Raw genomic sequence first — 17,750 nt, forward strand, 5'->3', positions numbered from 1 at the left:
TCTCAACTCCTTCCATAGACTTACACACTAATTATGACAACTTCCGGAGAATGTCCTGATTTTACAAATGTATTTCCACTGGGGCCCACCTGTGTAAGTGGTAAACTGCTTACTGACTGTATACTGCATGATTGTAGTGGGTTTACTAATGCGTTAGGTCTATTAGCTATGTTGACTATGGCATTACTTTAGCTAATATGGTGACAACGATGTAGGCTGTGTTGTGGTTATGATATGGTTTGGCTTGGAAAGTTTATTTTGCCTGGTCACATACAGCTGATGTGTTGTGCATTGAAGTCCAGTAGCGAAAGGAAATGGTGAGAGGAGGAGAGAGCATAGACACGAAAAGGAATACAACTTGGCTGCTATGAAAGTGAACTGTGGTTACGTGTGATCAGGAGATTCCACCAATTCTGTTGAAAAACGTTTCTTAAACGGAAGCAAACGGAACAAAACGGGGATAAACAAACCTGAATTTGTCCAATAGAAACTCTCATTTGCAACTGTTGGACTAATGATTACACCCTAGATCAGCTAGATGCAGTCAATAGTGTCTGCCAATGTGTCACTGTCTGACACCTCAAATTTTTCATAGGCTAGGTTGTAGCAACCTCATGATGGGTATAGGGACAATTTGAGTATCATGTAMTAGCCTAAACGTATTGATGTTACATTGAGCTGGGTGAATGGAATATGAATGACAGTCATCCAATATGCTGTAATAGAAATAAGGCCATGCTCATGAAAAAATGTAATCGTTCTCCTTCATCTTAAACCGCCACTGGTGTTGGTTATTCTGGTTATTCTGTGGTAGAATTACCTACTCTCCTAATGGAGTCTACCAAATATCTGGTTCAGTTTGCTTATTGACTTGACACCTTATTTATAAAGATAAGCCACACTACTAGCTCATCAGAGATGGTGACAGGTTTTGGGGATAATCTGTGTTGCATTATACCACTTGAATGCATTCCACACTCTGTTCATCCCCATAGAATAACAGTAACATTATCACACACACACACTAACACTCACACTCTCTCTCACACACACACAGCCACGACCAGCACAAAAAGAGATGAGGAAGAGAGAGAGAGAGAGAGAGAGAGAGAGAGAGAGAGAGAGAGAGAGAGAGAGAGAGAGGGAGAGGGAGAGGGAGAGAAGAGAGCGAGAGGGGCTGCCTGGTTGCCTGCATGGGCTTCGTTGTGGGAAATTGCACAGCAGAGCGTGACCTCACTGCATTCTGCACAGCTGTGCGAGCGAGCAAATAGAGAGAGAGCGAGGAGAAATAGAAGAGAGAGCGAGAGGGGCTGCCTGGTTCCCTGCACGGGCTCTGTTGTGGGAAATTGTGCATTTAAACAGCCTTACGCCGATATGCATTCTTCAGTTTCTGGTGCATTACACGCGCAACAAGAAACCAACACCCACTCGGTTAACGTCATTAATAACGCAGTGTGAGATGGACGAGTCGTCACTGTTGGATCTATTGGAGTGTTCAGTGTGTTTGGAGCGGCTGGACACTACAGCTAAAGTCCTGCCTTGCCAACACACCTTCTGTCGCCGCTGCTTGGAGAACATAGTCAGCTCCAGGAACGAACTGAGATGCCCAGAATGTCGTATCCTAGTCGGCTGTGAGGTGGATGATCTTCCCGCGAATATCTTGCTGGTCCGCCTGCTGGACGGGATCAAACAGCGGCCACGGACTGGAGGTAGTACCAGGCAGTCCCTGGTGGGAGGCGGGCGGTCGCTGGGCTGTGCAGCCGGGATCAGTGCCTCTCCCCCGGGCAGTGGGATCAGGGACCTGCCGGTGGCCACACGAAGCCCCCCGGTCAAGGTACGTGGCTCTGCTACGGTCTAATCCGACGTCGTATTTGGGCTGGTTGGCTACCAACTTGCTGTACAGAATGTTCCTTGGCTGGAGTCCTCCAGAACAGAGTTGCTGTAAACATGTGTGGGGGGTGATATTGCATTATAGCTGGGAATCTGTTTGGGAAATCTAATGTGACATCAGGAAGAAAAGAAAGCACCTCAATGTTAAATACAATAAAGTGCTGAAAGACATCAGTGATATCCACCCCTGGCCCCTGCAGCTAAAGACAATTATAGAGGGAGGGAGAGAGGGGGTGGGGAATAATGGAAATAGAGAGTACTTCACCTGTGCTATTCATGTTGTTGCTTGACAGACAAGCCAGGTGTAGCCAGAAATGGTTTAGTTACCTCATTGGCTGGCTGTGTAGAGTCTAGAGCTGCAGCAGTATAGCATGTTTCATAACATAGACTGAACAAAGCAGCCAGAACAATGACATGGTTGGATGTTGGGGTTCTACCTTATACACAGTCTAGTTTGATTAACAGTATCCTATATGATAACAGATGTTTGGGCCCATTATGTTTGTTTGTTTGAAAAGGTTAATGTCATGCCATGTCATGTCTTTGGCCCAAGTAGTGTACATAGTATACAAAATGTAACTCACAATCCTCTTTGATTGTGAGTTCCGGCTCCCAAGTAGCGCAGCATCTAAGGGACTGCATCTCAGTGCAAGAGGCGTCACTACAGCCCCTGGTTCGATTCCAGGCTGTATCACATCCGGACGTGATTGGGAGTCCCAATAGGTGGCGCCAAATTGGCCCAGCGTCGTCCGGGTTTGGCCGGGGTAGGCCATCATTGTAAATAAGAATGTGTTATTAACTGACTTGCCTAGTAAAATAAAGGTTAAATAAAAAAACTAAAAAAAGAATTAACATACCAGTGTTTCTTCTTCTCATACTTCCCAGTCCACTGAAGGGGAGCAGGGTGACTATTGACCTTATGGACAGTCCAGGACTGAGAGACAGAGTGTCTGGTGGGGTGCAGCTAGCAGGCCTGCCAGAGCCACCAGCAGAAGCAGTAGAATCTAAACACTGATCGTGGATGTGTGGAATGCTCCGAGGCAACCATCTCTCTCTCTCTCTCTCTTTCTCTCTCTCTCTCTCTCTCGCTCTCTCTCTCTCTCTCTCGATGTGTTAGTTTAAGATGTCTCCTTCAGACTAGACAGCCAGCCGCAGCTGTGCTTTATTCCTCTGAACACTCACACTCTGACAAAGACACCCTCAACATTTATTAAGGAGCAGGAATCTCATTTAGTGTGTGTGTATGGTTGTGACTGTTTTGTGTGTGTGTTGGTGTGTGTGTGTGTGTGTGTGTGTGTTGTGTGTGTGTGTGTGTGTGTGTGGTGTGTGTGTGTGTGTGTGTTGTGTGTGTGTGTGTGTGTGTGTGTGTGTGTGTGCTGCCTTCAGTTGGAAGGATGAAGAGCAGAGAGATTCAGAGAACTTTTGTCTTTGCTGACTCAAAACACACACACACACACACAGTCGCACAGGAGGAGCCTATGATATGGAGAGCCCATTGAGGGGAGCCAGACACATGCAGTATAATGTGGTCATAAGAAGTATTAATGCAGTATTCATGTGTCATAATGAGTATTAATGCAGTATTCATGTGGTATTAATGATATTGGTTAAAGGGAATCTGTAATGTAATGAGTGTCTGGTTGTTGATTCTGGCTAATCTGCATGGTAATAAACTGACTGACAGGACTTACGGCTGTCTGGCAGAGACATAGTATACATTGCTGCTTGGCCTGATGTAATACACACATACAACAATATGGTATTGTTGTACTTGTATGAAGAGAGAGAGAGACTTTAGTGGGGAGAGAGGAGAGAAAAAGGGAGAGAAATGCAGAAAAAAGAGAGGGGTGTGAAGGCTGGGGATGGAGATGCAGATAGCTGTATAGGCTGGGGGTGGAGATCAGATGTGTAACAGCTGGGGGTGGAGATGCAGATAGTGTATAGGCTGGGGGTGGAATGCAGATAGTGTATAGGCTGGGGTGTGGAGATGCAGATAGTGTAAGGTGGGGGGTGGAGATGCAGATAGTGATAGGCTGGGGGGTGGAGATGCAGATAGTGATAGGCTGGGGGTGGAGATGCAGATAGTGTATAGGCTGGGGGTGGAGTGCAATAGTGTATAGGCTGGGTGGAGATGCAGATAGTGTATAGGCTGGGGGTTGAATGCAGATAGTTGTATAGGCTGGGGGTGGACAGATGCAGATAGTGTATAGGCTGGGTGGAGATGCAGATAGTGATATAGGCTAGGGGTTGAGATGCAGATTAGTGTATATATAGTGTATAATAGATATACATTGCTGCTTGGCCTGATGTAATAACAATACAACAATATGGTATTGTTTTGTACTTGTATGAAGAGAGAGAGAGACTTGTAGTGGGAGAAGGGAGAGAGAAAAAGGGGAGAAAATGCAGAAAAAAAGCAGAGAGGGTGTAAAGGCTGGGAATGGAGATGCAGATAGGTGTTATAGGCTGGGGGTGGAGATGCAGATAGTGTACACTGGGGGGAATGCGAATAGTGTATAGCTGGGGGTGGAGATGCAGATAGTGTATAGCTGGGGGTGGAGATGCAGATAGTGTATAGGCTGGGGGGAGAGAGCAGATAGTGTATAGCTGGGGGGTGGAGATGCAGATAGTGGTATATAGGACTGGGGTGGAGATGCAGATAGTGTATAGGCTGGGGTGGAGATGCAGAGTGTATAGGCTGGGGTGGAGATCAGATGGTTGCGGTGTAGATGAGATCAGGATAGGTACTAGGCGTGGGGGTGGAGATGCAGATAGTGTAATAGGCTGGGGGTGGAGATGCAGATAGTGTATAGGCTGGGGTGGTAGATGCAGATAGTTATAGGCTGGGGGGTGGAGAATGCAGCAATAGTGTATAGGCTGGGGGGGTGGAGATGCAGATAGTGTATAGGCTGGGGGTAGATGCAATAGTGTTATAGGCTGGGGGGTGGAGATGCAGATAGTGTATAGGCTGGGGGTGTGAGATGCAGATAGTGTATAAGGCTGGGGTGGAGATGCAGATGGGTTTATTGGCCTTAGATGGGTGTTGTGGCTAAACAAGCTTTCAGCTTGGCTGCTATTCCCATGGGTGAAGGGTTAACTCCCATCCCCCACAACACACACACACACACACACACACACACACACACACACACACACACACACACACACACACACACACACACACACAACACACACACACACACACACACCACACACACACACACACACACACACACAACACAACACACCACAGAGAGACACACACAAAAGTTAAACCCCCCACCATTGTTAGTATGGAGATGAGGGTGAGAAGTCAGTCAGGTCTGGCGGCTGGCCTAGTGCTGGAAAATGAATTCATACACGGAGGAGAGGATAATGAGAAATTATCTGTTACCAATGTGACTGACCAGATCACCTCTCTGTGCAACTCAAGAATGTGTCAGCCCACTGAGCCAAAGCCTGATGTTATTATCACAGATCTAACATGAGACTTCAAGTCCCAGACATGGTTATTCATCTTCCAGGTCTAAACTGTTTGAACGTCAAGTGTTAATGGTCTCCTGTGGAACACTTTCTGAGGATTTAGGCTTTATCATGGAACATCTCTCGTATATAGTGGAAACAATCTCTCTCTCTCTCATTCTCTCTCTCGCTCTCTCCTCTCTCTCTCTCTTCTCTCTCTCTCTCTCTCTCTCTCTCTCTCTCTCTCTCTCTCTCTCTCTCTCTCTCTCTCTCGCTCTCTCTCTCTCGCTCTCTCTCTCTCTGTGTGCGCGCGTCGAGACAGTGTGTCCATCCTGTCTGCTTTCTCGCTTGTTTAGTCTACAGGAGGAGAGAGGGAGAGACAGAGAGACAGAAAAAAGTGTGATGGAGTAATGGAGAGAAGGCGAGAGAGCAAAAGAGAGAGAGATGTCAGAGCTATGAGATATAAGTCCTTTCAAACAGAGAGACATTGCCAAAGGAAATGTGGACATGATGTCGTTGATCAGGCTGATTAGCCTAATTCAGCTGATACACCCCCCCCCCTCACCCCACCCCACACACACACCTCCGCTCCGATCTCCGATCTCAGGTTGCAGCTGAGCAGAGTTCCATAGAATTTAAAACCTATTCTCTGTACGCTGCCTGCCAGTGCCTGGAATTGGCTATCTCCTCTCTGTGCTTTGAGATGCAGTGTGTGTGTAATTGGCTATATCTCTGTGCGTGTAAAGGGAAATGGAGAGTCCATCATCTTTAGAGCCTCTCTCTTCCTCCATCCCTCTCTCTGCCTGTTTGAGTGATGCTGATGATTATTCTGCTGGAAATTAAACCTCCGTTTCTTCAGGAGACCTGGGGATCTCTCTCTCTCTATCTGTTTCTCTCTCTCTGTCTCTCTCTCTCTCCATCTCAGTGCGAGGTGAAGTGATGTTTATCCAGAGAGACTCATTCAATCTGAGCAGCTTGACAGAGAGACTAGTGGCCACTTACCAAACCAGCCTGTCCTAACCTATCGTCACCCAACCTCAAGTTCACATGGTTTGGTAATCTCTTATTGAGCAGGGAGAAAAAAATAGGCCTATTTGTGTGCACAGTACTACAGTTGAAGTAGGAAGTTTACATACACTTAGGTTGGAGTCATTAAAACTCGTTTTTCAACCACTCCACAAATTTCTTGTTAACAAACTATAGTTTTGGAAAGTCAGTTAGGACATCTACTTTGTGCATGACGCAAGTAATGCAATTGTTTACAGACAGATTATTTCACTTATAATTCACTGTATCACAATTCCATTGGGTCAGAAGTTTACATACACTAAGTTGATTGTGTCATAAACGTTGGAAAATCTAGAAAATTTGTATGTCTTTAGAAGCCTTCTGATAGGCTAATTGACATAATTTGACGTCAATTGGGGTGTACAGTGTGGATGTATTTCAAGGCCTACCTTCAAATCAGTGCCTATTTGCTTGACATCATCAGAAATCAGCCAAGACCTCAGAAAAAAATTGGAGACCTCCAGTCTGGTTCATCCTTGGGAGCAATTTCAAACACCTGAAGGTACCACCTTCATCTGTACAAACAATAGTACGCAAGTATAAACACATGGGACATGCAGCCGTCATACCGCTCAGGAAGGAGACGCATTCTGTCTCTAGAGATGAATGTACTTGGTGCGAAAAGTCAATCTCTCAGAACAACAGCAAGGACCTTGTGAAGATGCTGGAGGAACAGGTACAAACGTATCTTATCCACAGTAAAACGGTCCTATATCGACACAACTGAAGCCGCTGCAAGAGTGCACTGTCCATTACAGTTAAGACTTACGGTTTGCAACTGCACATGGGGAGATCGTATTTTTGGTGAATGTCTCTGGTCTGGTGAAAATATAAACTTTTTGGCCATAATGACCATCGTTATGTTTGGAGGATAAAGGAGGATGCTTGCAAGCCGAGAACATCATGTATGGCAGCATCATGTTGTGGGGGTGTGTTGCTGCATGAGGGACTGGTGCAATTAAAAAAAAAATAGCATCACGAGGAAGGAAAATTATGTGGATATATTGAAGCAGCATCTCAAGACATAGTCAGGAAGTTAAGCTTGGTCACAAATGGGTCTTCTAAATGGACAATGACCCCAAGCATACTTCCAAAGTTGTGGCAAAATGGCTTAGAGGCAACAAAGTCAAGGTATTGGAGTGGCCATCACAAAGCCTGACATCAATCCTATAGAAAATGTGTGGCCAGAACTGAAAAAGCATGTGCAAGCAAGGAGGCTACAAAACCTGACTCAGTTACACCAGCTCTGTCAGGGAGGAATGGGCAAAATCACCCAACCTATTGTGGGAAGCTTGTGGAAGGCTACCCGAACATTTGACCCAAGTTAAAATTTAAAGGCAATGCTACTAAATACTAATTGAGTGTAATGTAACTTCTGACCCACTGGGAATGTGATGAAAGAAATCAATCTGAAATAAATAATTATCTCTACTATTATTCTAACATTTCACATTCTTAAAATATAGTGGTGATCCTAACTGACCTAAGACAGGGAGTTTTTACTAGGATTAATGTCAGGAATTGTGAAAAAACTGAGTTCAATGTATTTGGCTAAGGTGTATGTAAACTTCGACGTTTAACTGTATGTCTGAGATAAAGCCTAGGAATTTTATCGGGAGATACACAAGTTTTAAGGTCTCAGACAATGTTACTGTAATTTCCATGTAAAAGGAACCATGTTCACCACAAGTTCATAAGACATGTCAAATTGGGGGTAAATGAAAGATAAGAGGCTATATTTTTGAGAATTAAGGCATATAATAATTTTCCATGATAAAAATAGGAACAAGCAATGGCTTTGATTTCTTGTCAAACAGATGGAATAGAGGTCTTAGACAACACTACCAGAATGTCTTACATGGTATTAGAAATACATCAAAACTAAATAATGTTGAAGTAAAGACCCCTGCAGACTAATATCAAACATATTTCATTTCGGATCATTTTTTCTACATTTTTTAAGTTTAAAAAACATTGCCTTGTGCCTTGAATCCGTTACCAAAAACCCACATGCTGTATCTTTAAGATATTTGATATTTTCTGTCCCTCATGAGGAGGGGACAATGAAAGTTCCCTGAAGTAACAAGTTAAGGTATACCTATGAATTAGTTGTAATGTTTTTACGGTAGCAGAATTTCAGAAAAATCTGTGACAAACTTTCTGCAATCGAATTGGCTACAATGGGAAATCATAGTAGGCACAAACCACAGTTGGTTCACTTGCTATAGTCCTCCTTTCCACTGGCATATGTATGTTCAGCTGATACTGTTGTTTTTCTCTTTCTGTCATCTGGTGGTCTAAGCAAGTGTGACAACCCCCCTCTCTCTCTCCAATTAATGTCACTTCTCCCGGCTCTAACTGACACCTAACAATGAGCCCCCTCTCTTTCCATTGACTGTAACCAGTATCCTCAACCACTGAGCACCGACCGACACCGGACATCCATGGACGTTAAAAGTAGTTKAAATTTGGTCAGTTCACCCAAGACTTTATTTCAATGTCCACAGACATCTGGACCAGCATTCATTTGGCCCAAACATAGGTGTCCATGATTGGTTCAGATTTGAACCAATCATAGACGTCTATGTTTCACAAGTTTAGACATTACAGTACTTACATTACAGTAGAGAACAGTAGAGTACTACGGGATGTAACGATTCACCGATACCCATCAGTSCCGATTCAAATGTTTAAGATACAAGTGCATCGTTCTGCAGACCCCTTAACTGATCCAAATGTAGCATGCATCGGTCAGAAAATCTATTCAAACGTTACGAATGGATGGTTCACTTTGTTGTTGTTGTTGCTCATATTACATTCTTTCTACCTTCTGAAAATACCTCTCACATTTCAGTGTCAAACTGCAAGTAACTGTGTTGACAGTCATTGATCTACAAGGAATTTTGCATGCCAAGCAACCCCAGACAATATCAGTAGCCTAGTCAAACTGCACACTTTGCCCAGCTTCGCTCACTAACCAACGCGAGAAACCCCAAGGCTCGATCCTAGTTCCCAAACTCTTCTCAATGTACATCAACAACATAGCTCAGGCAGTAGGAAGCTCTGTCATCTATTTATATGCAGATGAGACAGTCTTATACTCAGCTGGCCCCTCCCCGGATTTTGTGTTAAACACTCTACGACACAGTTTTCTTAGTGTCCAGCAAGCTTTCTATGCCCTTAACCTTGTTCTGAACACCTCCAAAACAAAGGTCATGTGGTTTGGTAAGAAGAATGCCCCTCTCCCCACGGGTGTGATTACTACCTCTGAGGGTTTAGAGGTTGAGGTAGTCACCTCATACAAGTACTTGGGAGTATGGCTTGACGTTACACTGTCCTTCTCTCAGCACATATCAAAGCTGCAGGCTAAAGTTAAATCTAGACTTGGTTTCCTCTAACGTAATCGCTCCTCTTTCACCCCAGCTGCCAAACTAACCCTGATTCAGATGACCATCCTACCCATGCTAGATTACAGAGACGTAATTTATAGATCGGCAGGTAAGGGTGCTCTCGAGCGGCTAGATGTTCTTTACCATTCACCATCAAATTTGCCACCAATTCTCCTTATAGGGAACATCACTCTATACTCCTCTGTAAACTGGTCATCTCTGTATACCCGTCGCAAGACCCACTGGTTGATGATTATTTATAAAACCCTCTTAGGCCTCACTCCCCCCTATCTGAGATACCTACTGCAACCCTTATCCTCCACATACAACACCCATTCTGCCAGTCACATTCTGTTAAAGGTCCCCAAAGCACACACATCCCTGGGTCGCTCCTCTTTTCAGTTCGCTGCAGTTAGCGACTGGAACGAGCTGCAAAAACCACTCAAACTGGACAGTTTTATCTCCATCTCTTCATTCAAAGACTCAATGATGGACACTCTTACTGATAGTTGTGGCTGCTTTGCGTGATGTATTGTTGTCTCTACCTTCTTGCCCTTTGTGCTGTTGTCTGTGCCCAATAATGTGTGTACCATGTTTTGTGCTGCTGCCATGTTGTGCTGCTAAAATGTTGTTGTRATGTTGTGTTGCTACCATGCTGTGTTTTTATGTGTTGCTGCCATGCTATGCTGTTGTCTTAGGTCTCTCTTTATGTAGTGTTGTGGTGTCTCTCTTGTCATGATGTGTTTTGTCCTATATATACACTACCGTTCAAAAGTTTGGGGTCACTTAGAAATGTRCATGTTTTTAAAATAAAATAAAATATTTTGTCTATTAAAATAACATCAAATTGATCAGAAATACAGTGTAGACATTGTTAATGTTTTAAATGACTATTGTAGCTGGAAACGGCAGATTTTTAATGGCGTACAAAGGCCCATTATCAGCAACCATCACTCCTGTGTTCCAATGTCATGTTTTGTTAGCTAATCCAAGTTTATCATTTTGAAAGGCTAACTGATCATTAGAAAACCCTTTTGCAACAATGTTAGCACAGCTGAAAACTGTTGTTCTGATTAAACTAGTAGACTAGTTGAGTATCTGAAGCAACAGCATTTGTGGGTTTGAATACAGTGTCACGACTTCGGCCGAAGTCGGTCCCTCTGGCCTTCTAGCCATCGCCGATCCACTTTTTATTTTCCATTTGTTTTGTCCTTGTCTTACACACCTGGTTTCAATCCCCCAATTACTTGTTCATTATTTAACCCCCCCATGGTTAAATAATTCCCCCATGGTTGTTTGTGAGTGATTGTTTGTTTGTAATATGGTCCGTTATTGTGGGCTCGATTTATTGTGTTGTATTTGTGAATATTTGACAAAATTACGTTTATTACTCATATCTGCTGTCCTGCGCCTGACTCCTCTACACCAGGCACTATTACAGAATCACTCACCACCGAATGGAGTCAGCTGGAGCAGACGCCCTCCCTGTGGCGATAGAGGAGCGCGTTCAGCAGCATGCGACCATGTTGCAACGTCTGGGCACCGCCATTGATCGCGTGCTGCAGACGATGGATCGTTGGGAGAGAGGAGGAGGTCTTCCAGCGCCTCCACCAGCAGGCCCCACTGTCCACCCCTCCTTCACCCGGGCCCAGCGGGATTCGGCTCACGCTCCCGAGGGAGTATGATGGGATGGCTGCCGGATGCCAGGGGTTCCTACTCCAGCTGGAACTCTACCTGGCGACCGTCCACCCGGCTCCTTCGGGACGTGAGAGCGTGTACGCCCTCGTCTCCTGCCTCTCAGGCAAAGCCCTGGAGTGGGCCAACGTCGTATGGAGTGAAGGAGACACGGCATTGGACCATTACGCAGAGTTCACACGCCGCTTTCGGGCAGTTTTCGACCACCCGCCTGAGGGTCGAGCGGCGGGTGAACGTCTGTTCCACCTGAGGCAGGGGACGAGGAGCGCGCAGGATTTCGCTTTGGTCTTCCGGACCCTGGCCGCCAGACCGGGATGGAACGACAGGGCCCTGATTGATCACTACCGGTGCAGTCTGCGTGAGGACGTCCGTCAGGAGTTGGCCTGCCGAGACAACACCCTCACGTTGGACCAGCTGGTGGACCTGTCCATCCGGCTGGACAACCTGCTGGCTACCCGCGGACGTCCGGATTGGGGCCTGTCAGTTCCATCCCCCAGCACTTCTGCTCCGACCCCCATGGAGCTGGGATGTGCTGTGCTTAGGGCGACCGGAGGAGGGGCCATTCCCTGCACCATCTGTGGCTGKAGAGGGCACACTGCTGGTCGGTGCTGGGGGGGGTTCCTCAGGGAGTCGAGGCAGCAGGCAGGGCGCTATCGTGTCACCCCAGGTGAGTCTGCACCAGGCTCACCCAGAGCCCCCTGTTGCTCACATGTATGTGTCTATTAAATTTCCTGAGTTTTCCCCGCATTCCCAGCATAAGGCGCTCGTAGATTCAGGCGCAGCTGGTAATTTTATTGACTGTTAATTTGCCCATAGTTTAGGGATCCCCCTTGTTCCTGTGGATATGCCCTTCCCTGTGCATGCCCTAGATAGTTGACCATTAGGGTCAGGGCTGATTAGGGAGGCCKCTGCTCCACTAGGCATGGTTACGCAGGAGGGTCACAAGGAGAGAATCAGTCTKTTCCTTATTGATTCTCCTGCGTTTCCCGTGGTGCTGGGCCTACCRTGGTTGGCCTGTCATGACCCCACTATTTCGTGGCAACAGAGGGCTCTCAAGGGGTGGTCACAAAAGTGCTCAGGGAGGTGTGAAGGGGTTTCCATTGGTGCGACTACGGTGGAAAGTCCAGACCAGGTCTCCACCGTGCGCGTCCCCTCAGAATATACCGATTTGGCTCTCGCCTTCTGTAAGAAGAGGGCGACTCAATTACCACCCCATCGACGGGGGGGTTGTGCGATAAATCTCCTGGTAGACGCAGCACTTCCCAGGAGTCACGTGTATCCTCTGTCACAGGAGGAGACGGCCGCTATGGAAACATATGTCTCCGAATCCCTGGGGCAGGGATACATTCGGCCCTCCACTTCACCTGCCTCCTCAAGTTTATTTTTTGTGAAGAAGAAGGATGGGGGTCTGCGCCCGTGTATTGACTATCGGGGTATCAATCAGATCACTGTGAGGTACAGCTACCCGCTGCCTCTCATCGCCAGTGCGATTGAGTCAATGCACGGGGCGCGCTTCTTCACAAAATTGGATCTCAGGAGCACTTACAACCTGGTGCGTATCCGGGAGTGGGACGAGTGGAAGATGGCATTTAGTACCACCTCAGGGCACTATGAGTACCTCGTCATGCCGTACGTGTTGATGAATGCTCCATCAGTCTTCCAGGCCTTTGTTGACGAGATTTTCCGGGACCTGCGCGGGCAGGGTGTAGTGGTGTATATCGACGACATTCTGATAAACTCCGCTACACGTGCCGAGCAAGTGTCCCTGGTGCGCAGGGTGCTTGGTCGACTATTGGAACATGACCTGTACGTCAAGGCTGAGAAATGTCTGTTCTTCCAACAGTCCGTCTCCTTCCTAGGGTACTGCATTTCCACGTCAGGGGTGGAGATGGAGAGTGACCGCATTTCAGCCGTGCGTAATTGGCCACGGTAAAGGAAGTGCAGTGGTTCCTAGGGTTTGCCAACTACTACCGGAGGTTTATCCGGGGCTTTGGTCAGGTAGCGGCTCCCATTACCTCACAGCTGAAGGTTGGACCGGTGCGACTGCAATGTTCGGCTGAGGCGGACAGGGCTTTTGGTCAACTGAGGGCTCTTTTTACCTCGGCTCCCGTGCTGGCTCATCCGGATCCCTCTTTGGCGTTCATAGTAGAGGTGGACGCTTCCGAGGCTGGGATAGGAGCCGTGCTCTCTCAGCGCTCGGGTACGCCACTGAAGCTTCACCCCCTGTACCTTCTTTTCGAAGAAGCTCAGCCCAGCGGAGCAAAACTATGATGTGGGGGACCGGGAGTTGTTGGCTGTCATCAAGGCTCTGAAGGTGTGGAGACATTGGCTTGAGGGGGCGAGACACCCTTTTCTCATCTGGACTGACCACCACAATCTGGAGTACATCTGGAGTACATGGGCCATGWTTTTACCTGTTTTGTGTTCACCCTGTCCTACCGACCAGGTTCCCAGAACGCTAAGGCAGACGCACTGTTCCGGATGTATGACACAGAGGAGCGGTCCATGGATCACACTCCCATACTCCCGGCCTCTTGCCTGGTGGCACCGGTGGTTTGGGAGCTGGACGCGGACATCGAGCGGGCGCTACCTACAGAGCCCACTCCTTTCCAGTGTCCAGCTGGGCGTCTGTACGTTCCGTCTGCTGTCCGCGACCGGTTGATCTATTGGGCCCACACGTCACCCTCCTCTGGTCATCCTGGCATCGGTCGGACGGTGCGCTGTCTTAGTGGGAAGTATTGGTGGTCCACCTTGGCCAAGGACGTGAGGGTTTATGTTTCCTCCTGCTCGGTGTGTGCCCAGTGCAAGGCTCCCAGGCACCTGCCGAGAGGGAAGTTACAACCCCTACCCCTTCCACAACAGCCGTGGTCGCACCTGTTGGTGGACTTCCTGACGGATCTTCCTCCCTCACAGGGCAACACTACGATCCTGGTCGTTGTGGGTCGGTTTTCTAAGTCCTGCCGTCTCCTCCCTTTGCCCGGTCTCCCTACGGCCCTACAGACTGCGGAGGCCCTGTTCACTCACGTCTTCCGGCACTACGGGGTGCCTGAGGACATAGTCTCTGATCGGGGTCCCCAGTTCACGTCCAGGGTCTGGAGTGCGTTCATGGAACGTCTGGGGGTCTCGGTCAGCCTCACCTCAGATTTTCACCCCGAGAGTAACGGGCAGGTGGAGAGAGTAAACCAGGATGTGGGTAGGTTTCAGCGGTCATATTGCCAGGACCGGCCGGGGGAGTGGGCGGCGTTCATCCCCTGGGCAGAGATGGCCCAAAACTCACTCCGCCACTCCTCCACTGACCTCTCCCCCTTCCAGTGCGTACTGGGGTATCAGCCGGTTCTGGCACCCTGGCATCAGAGCCAGATCGAGGCTCCTGCGGTGGACGAATGGTTTAAGCGCTCGGAGGAGACCTGGGACGCCGCCCATGTGCACCTGCAATGGGCCATGAGGCGGCAGAAGGCGAGCTCCGACCACCACCGCAGTGAGGCCCCGGTGTTTGCACGGGGGGCCGGGTCTGGCTCTCGACCCGAAACCTGCCCCCCCACCTGCCCTGCCGGAAGCTGGGCCCGCGGTTTGGGGTGCCATTCAAAGTCCTGAGGAGAGNGGGGTATCAGCCGGTTCTGGCACCCTGGCATCAGAGCCAGATCGAGGCTCCTGCGGTGGACGAATGGTTTAAGCGCTCGGAGGAGACCTGGGACGCCGCCCATGTGCACCTGCAATGGGCCATGAGGCGGCAGAAGGCGAGCTCCGACCACCACCGCAGTGAGGCCCCGGTGTTTGCACGGGGGGCCGGGTCTGGCTCTCGACCCGAAACCTGCCCCCCCACCTGCCCTGCCGGAAGCTGGGCCCGCGGTTTGGGGTGCCATTCAAAGTCCTGAGGAGAGTGAACGAGGTATGCTACAAGTTACAGCTTTCCCCAGATMACCYTATTAATCCCTCGTTACATGTGTCTCTCCTCAGGCCGGTGGTGGCTGGTACACTCCAGGAGTCTGAGGTGCGGGAGGTTCCTCCGCCCCCTCTGGACATCGATGGGGTCCCGGCGTATGCTGTTCGAGCCATCCTGGACTCGAGGCGTCGGGCGAGYGGCCTTCAYTACCTCGTGGAGTGGGAGGGTTATGGTCCGGAGGAGAGATGCTGGGTGCTGGTGGAGGACGCACACTAGAGTTGAATAKACTATAATGTACTGTATTGTACTGTACTGAACTATACTCTACTCATTAAAGAGCTCATAAAAAATAATAGCCTGTGTGTAGAATAATACCCAAATATGCAACGGAGGATATTGCATATTTCTACCTTTGTGTACCTATTCAGGATACATCACCATGAAGAGAATGACCTTCATATGCATTATGATGCATTTCTGGGTAGTACCAGATCAGGGACCCATGATGAAGTTCTGTTTCTGCAATTCTYTCACCGGGTGTAAATCCACTTCACTTACTGTTCAATAACCAAAATAGATTTTGACAAAGTCAAGGTGTCATGTCATAGCTGACACCCCATTCTTTCTTCAGACATGTTGAGTCTTCATTCAGAGCAGATATTTAACAGAGTTTTTGGAAAACATGGACACAAAAGAAACTGATGGAGATTCTACAGAAAGTCTGTTACCAAACATGTGCAACTACACAGTTCTTCGAGTYAATGTGTTTTTTATAAAATGTTCAGTGTAAATTGTTAAAAGTAATCCATAGAGTTGTATGGTTTGTTGAACTTTGAAATCAATGGTTTTTGTTTGGCCTACATTTTAAATGAAAAATTGGAGTCTCAGTGTGAAATTGCCCTTTCCCATTACATGAGCGTGGTTCGTGGAACCATCTCCACTACACACACTCAGAGCTGCTATGATAGAGAGCTACTGGAGAAGGCAGAGTTAAACTGAGACCAGCAAACCCCTGCAGACACTTTTCTCTTCTACCCCATATGTACACCAATTGTCTCATTCATCGCTCTCTGCCTTTTTTCTCTCAACCCCTGTCTCCCTTCTCCCTCGTTCTCCCTATTTTCCTCTTCCTCTATATCTCTCTGCTTCTCTTTGTCTTTTTCTGTGTGGCATTATAATGCRTATCTGCTGAATACAGCTGACAGCTCTTTCTCTCTCACTAAAAATGTAACACAGCATGAGCAAGAAACATTCTCTCATCTTTAGATCTGAAGATGCGTCACTCCTAGTCAGTCAAATATTTATAATAGAACTGTACCTGTTTTCTAGGGAAATAGTGAAATGGAAATGTTCATGTGATGTTTCGTTCCAAATAAGTCACTCATATTCACTGAGACAGATGTACAGTCACCCACACTGTTGAGTGCGTGTGTGTGGGTGCGCGTGCGTGACAACAGCTTCAGGAATTGTACTACTTTTCTCTACTTCTCTCCCTCTCTCTCTCTCTCTCTCTCTCTCTCTCTCCTTCTTCCTGCTGATCGTTCTTCTCTCTCTCTCTCCTGCTGATCTTTCTCTCTCTCTCTCTCTCTCTCCTCTCTCTCTCTTCTCTCCTCTCTCCTCTGTCTTTCCTCTCTCTCTCTCTCTCTCTCTCCTCTCTCTCTCTCCTCTCTCTCTCTTCTCTCTCTCTCTCTTCTCTCCTGCTGCTTCTCTCTGCTTCTACTCTCTCTCCTTCTCTCTCTCTCCTCTGCCTCTGATCTTTCTCGTCTCTCTCTCTCTCTCCTCTCTCTCTCTCTCTCTCTCTCTCTCTCTCTCCTTTCTCCTCCTCTCTCTCTCTCTCTCTCGTCGGAGTGGCATGCTGGGAGTGAGTCGTTCAAGCAGGAGTTGACTGTGAGAGCGAAATGTAATTTCTTTTCACTCTATTGGGTTTTGGTATGTAGCTATATAGTATATATACATTTAGTTTAGTTGTTTTAAGGGTATATTGTTTAACTATCAATTAAGCACGATATAAGGGTGGTGGATGTGTGAGGTTGTTTGTTGTAGTTTTTGCGAGGGCACAACCAGCGGTGGGGCTGTTTGGAATGGCCACTCGAGGAAGTGGTAGAGTTGAAAAACTAAGCCGGAGGCATGGGGTAAAAGATTCCAGCCGGGCAGGGTGTTCAGTAGAAGAATGTAGCCTGGCTGTGGGTGCTATCATTGGTAATGATAGCATCAAATCAGCCTCAAGGATTGAATAGCGCATGTAGTGATCTTTTTAGATTCTATTGAAAAGGTTGAATGAAATAGTCAGTACAGACGGGTGTTGTGTGCGGGAGGCACAGACGCAAGATTCCGCTTATGAATCCGGCGAAAAAGTGATTACT

General features: G+C 47.6%; 1 protein-coding gene across 1 annotated transcript in view; it reads left to right on the forward strand.

Annotated features, from left to right (window-relative positions):
* Positions 1–1,211: 1,211 nt before the first annotated feature.
* The window catches only part of LOC111959348 (E3 ubiquitin-protein ligase SH3RF3), a 72,599-nt gene continuing 56,060 nt past the window's right edge, over positions 1,212–17,750 (forward strand). The window contains 1 exon segment of the mRNA XM_023980848.3: positions 1,212–1,834. Coding sequence (XP_023836616.2) covers positions 1,460–1,834 — 375 coding nt within the window. The 5' untranslated portion in view covers positions 1,212–1,459.

The sequence above is a fragment of the Salvelinus sp. IW2-2015 genome, linkage group LG36, assembly GCF_002910315.2.
Source record: "Salvelinus sp. IW2-2015 linkage group LG36, ASM291031v2, whole genome shotgun sequence".
NCBI classification, from domain to species: domain Eukaryota; kingdom Metazoa; phylum Chordata; class Actinopteri; order Salmoniformes; family Salmonidae; genus Salvelinus; species Salvelinus sp. IW2-2015.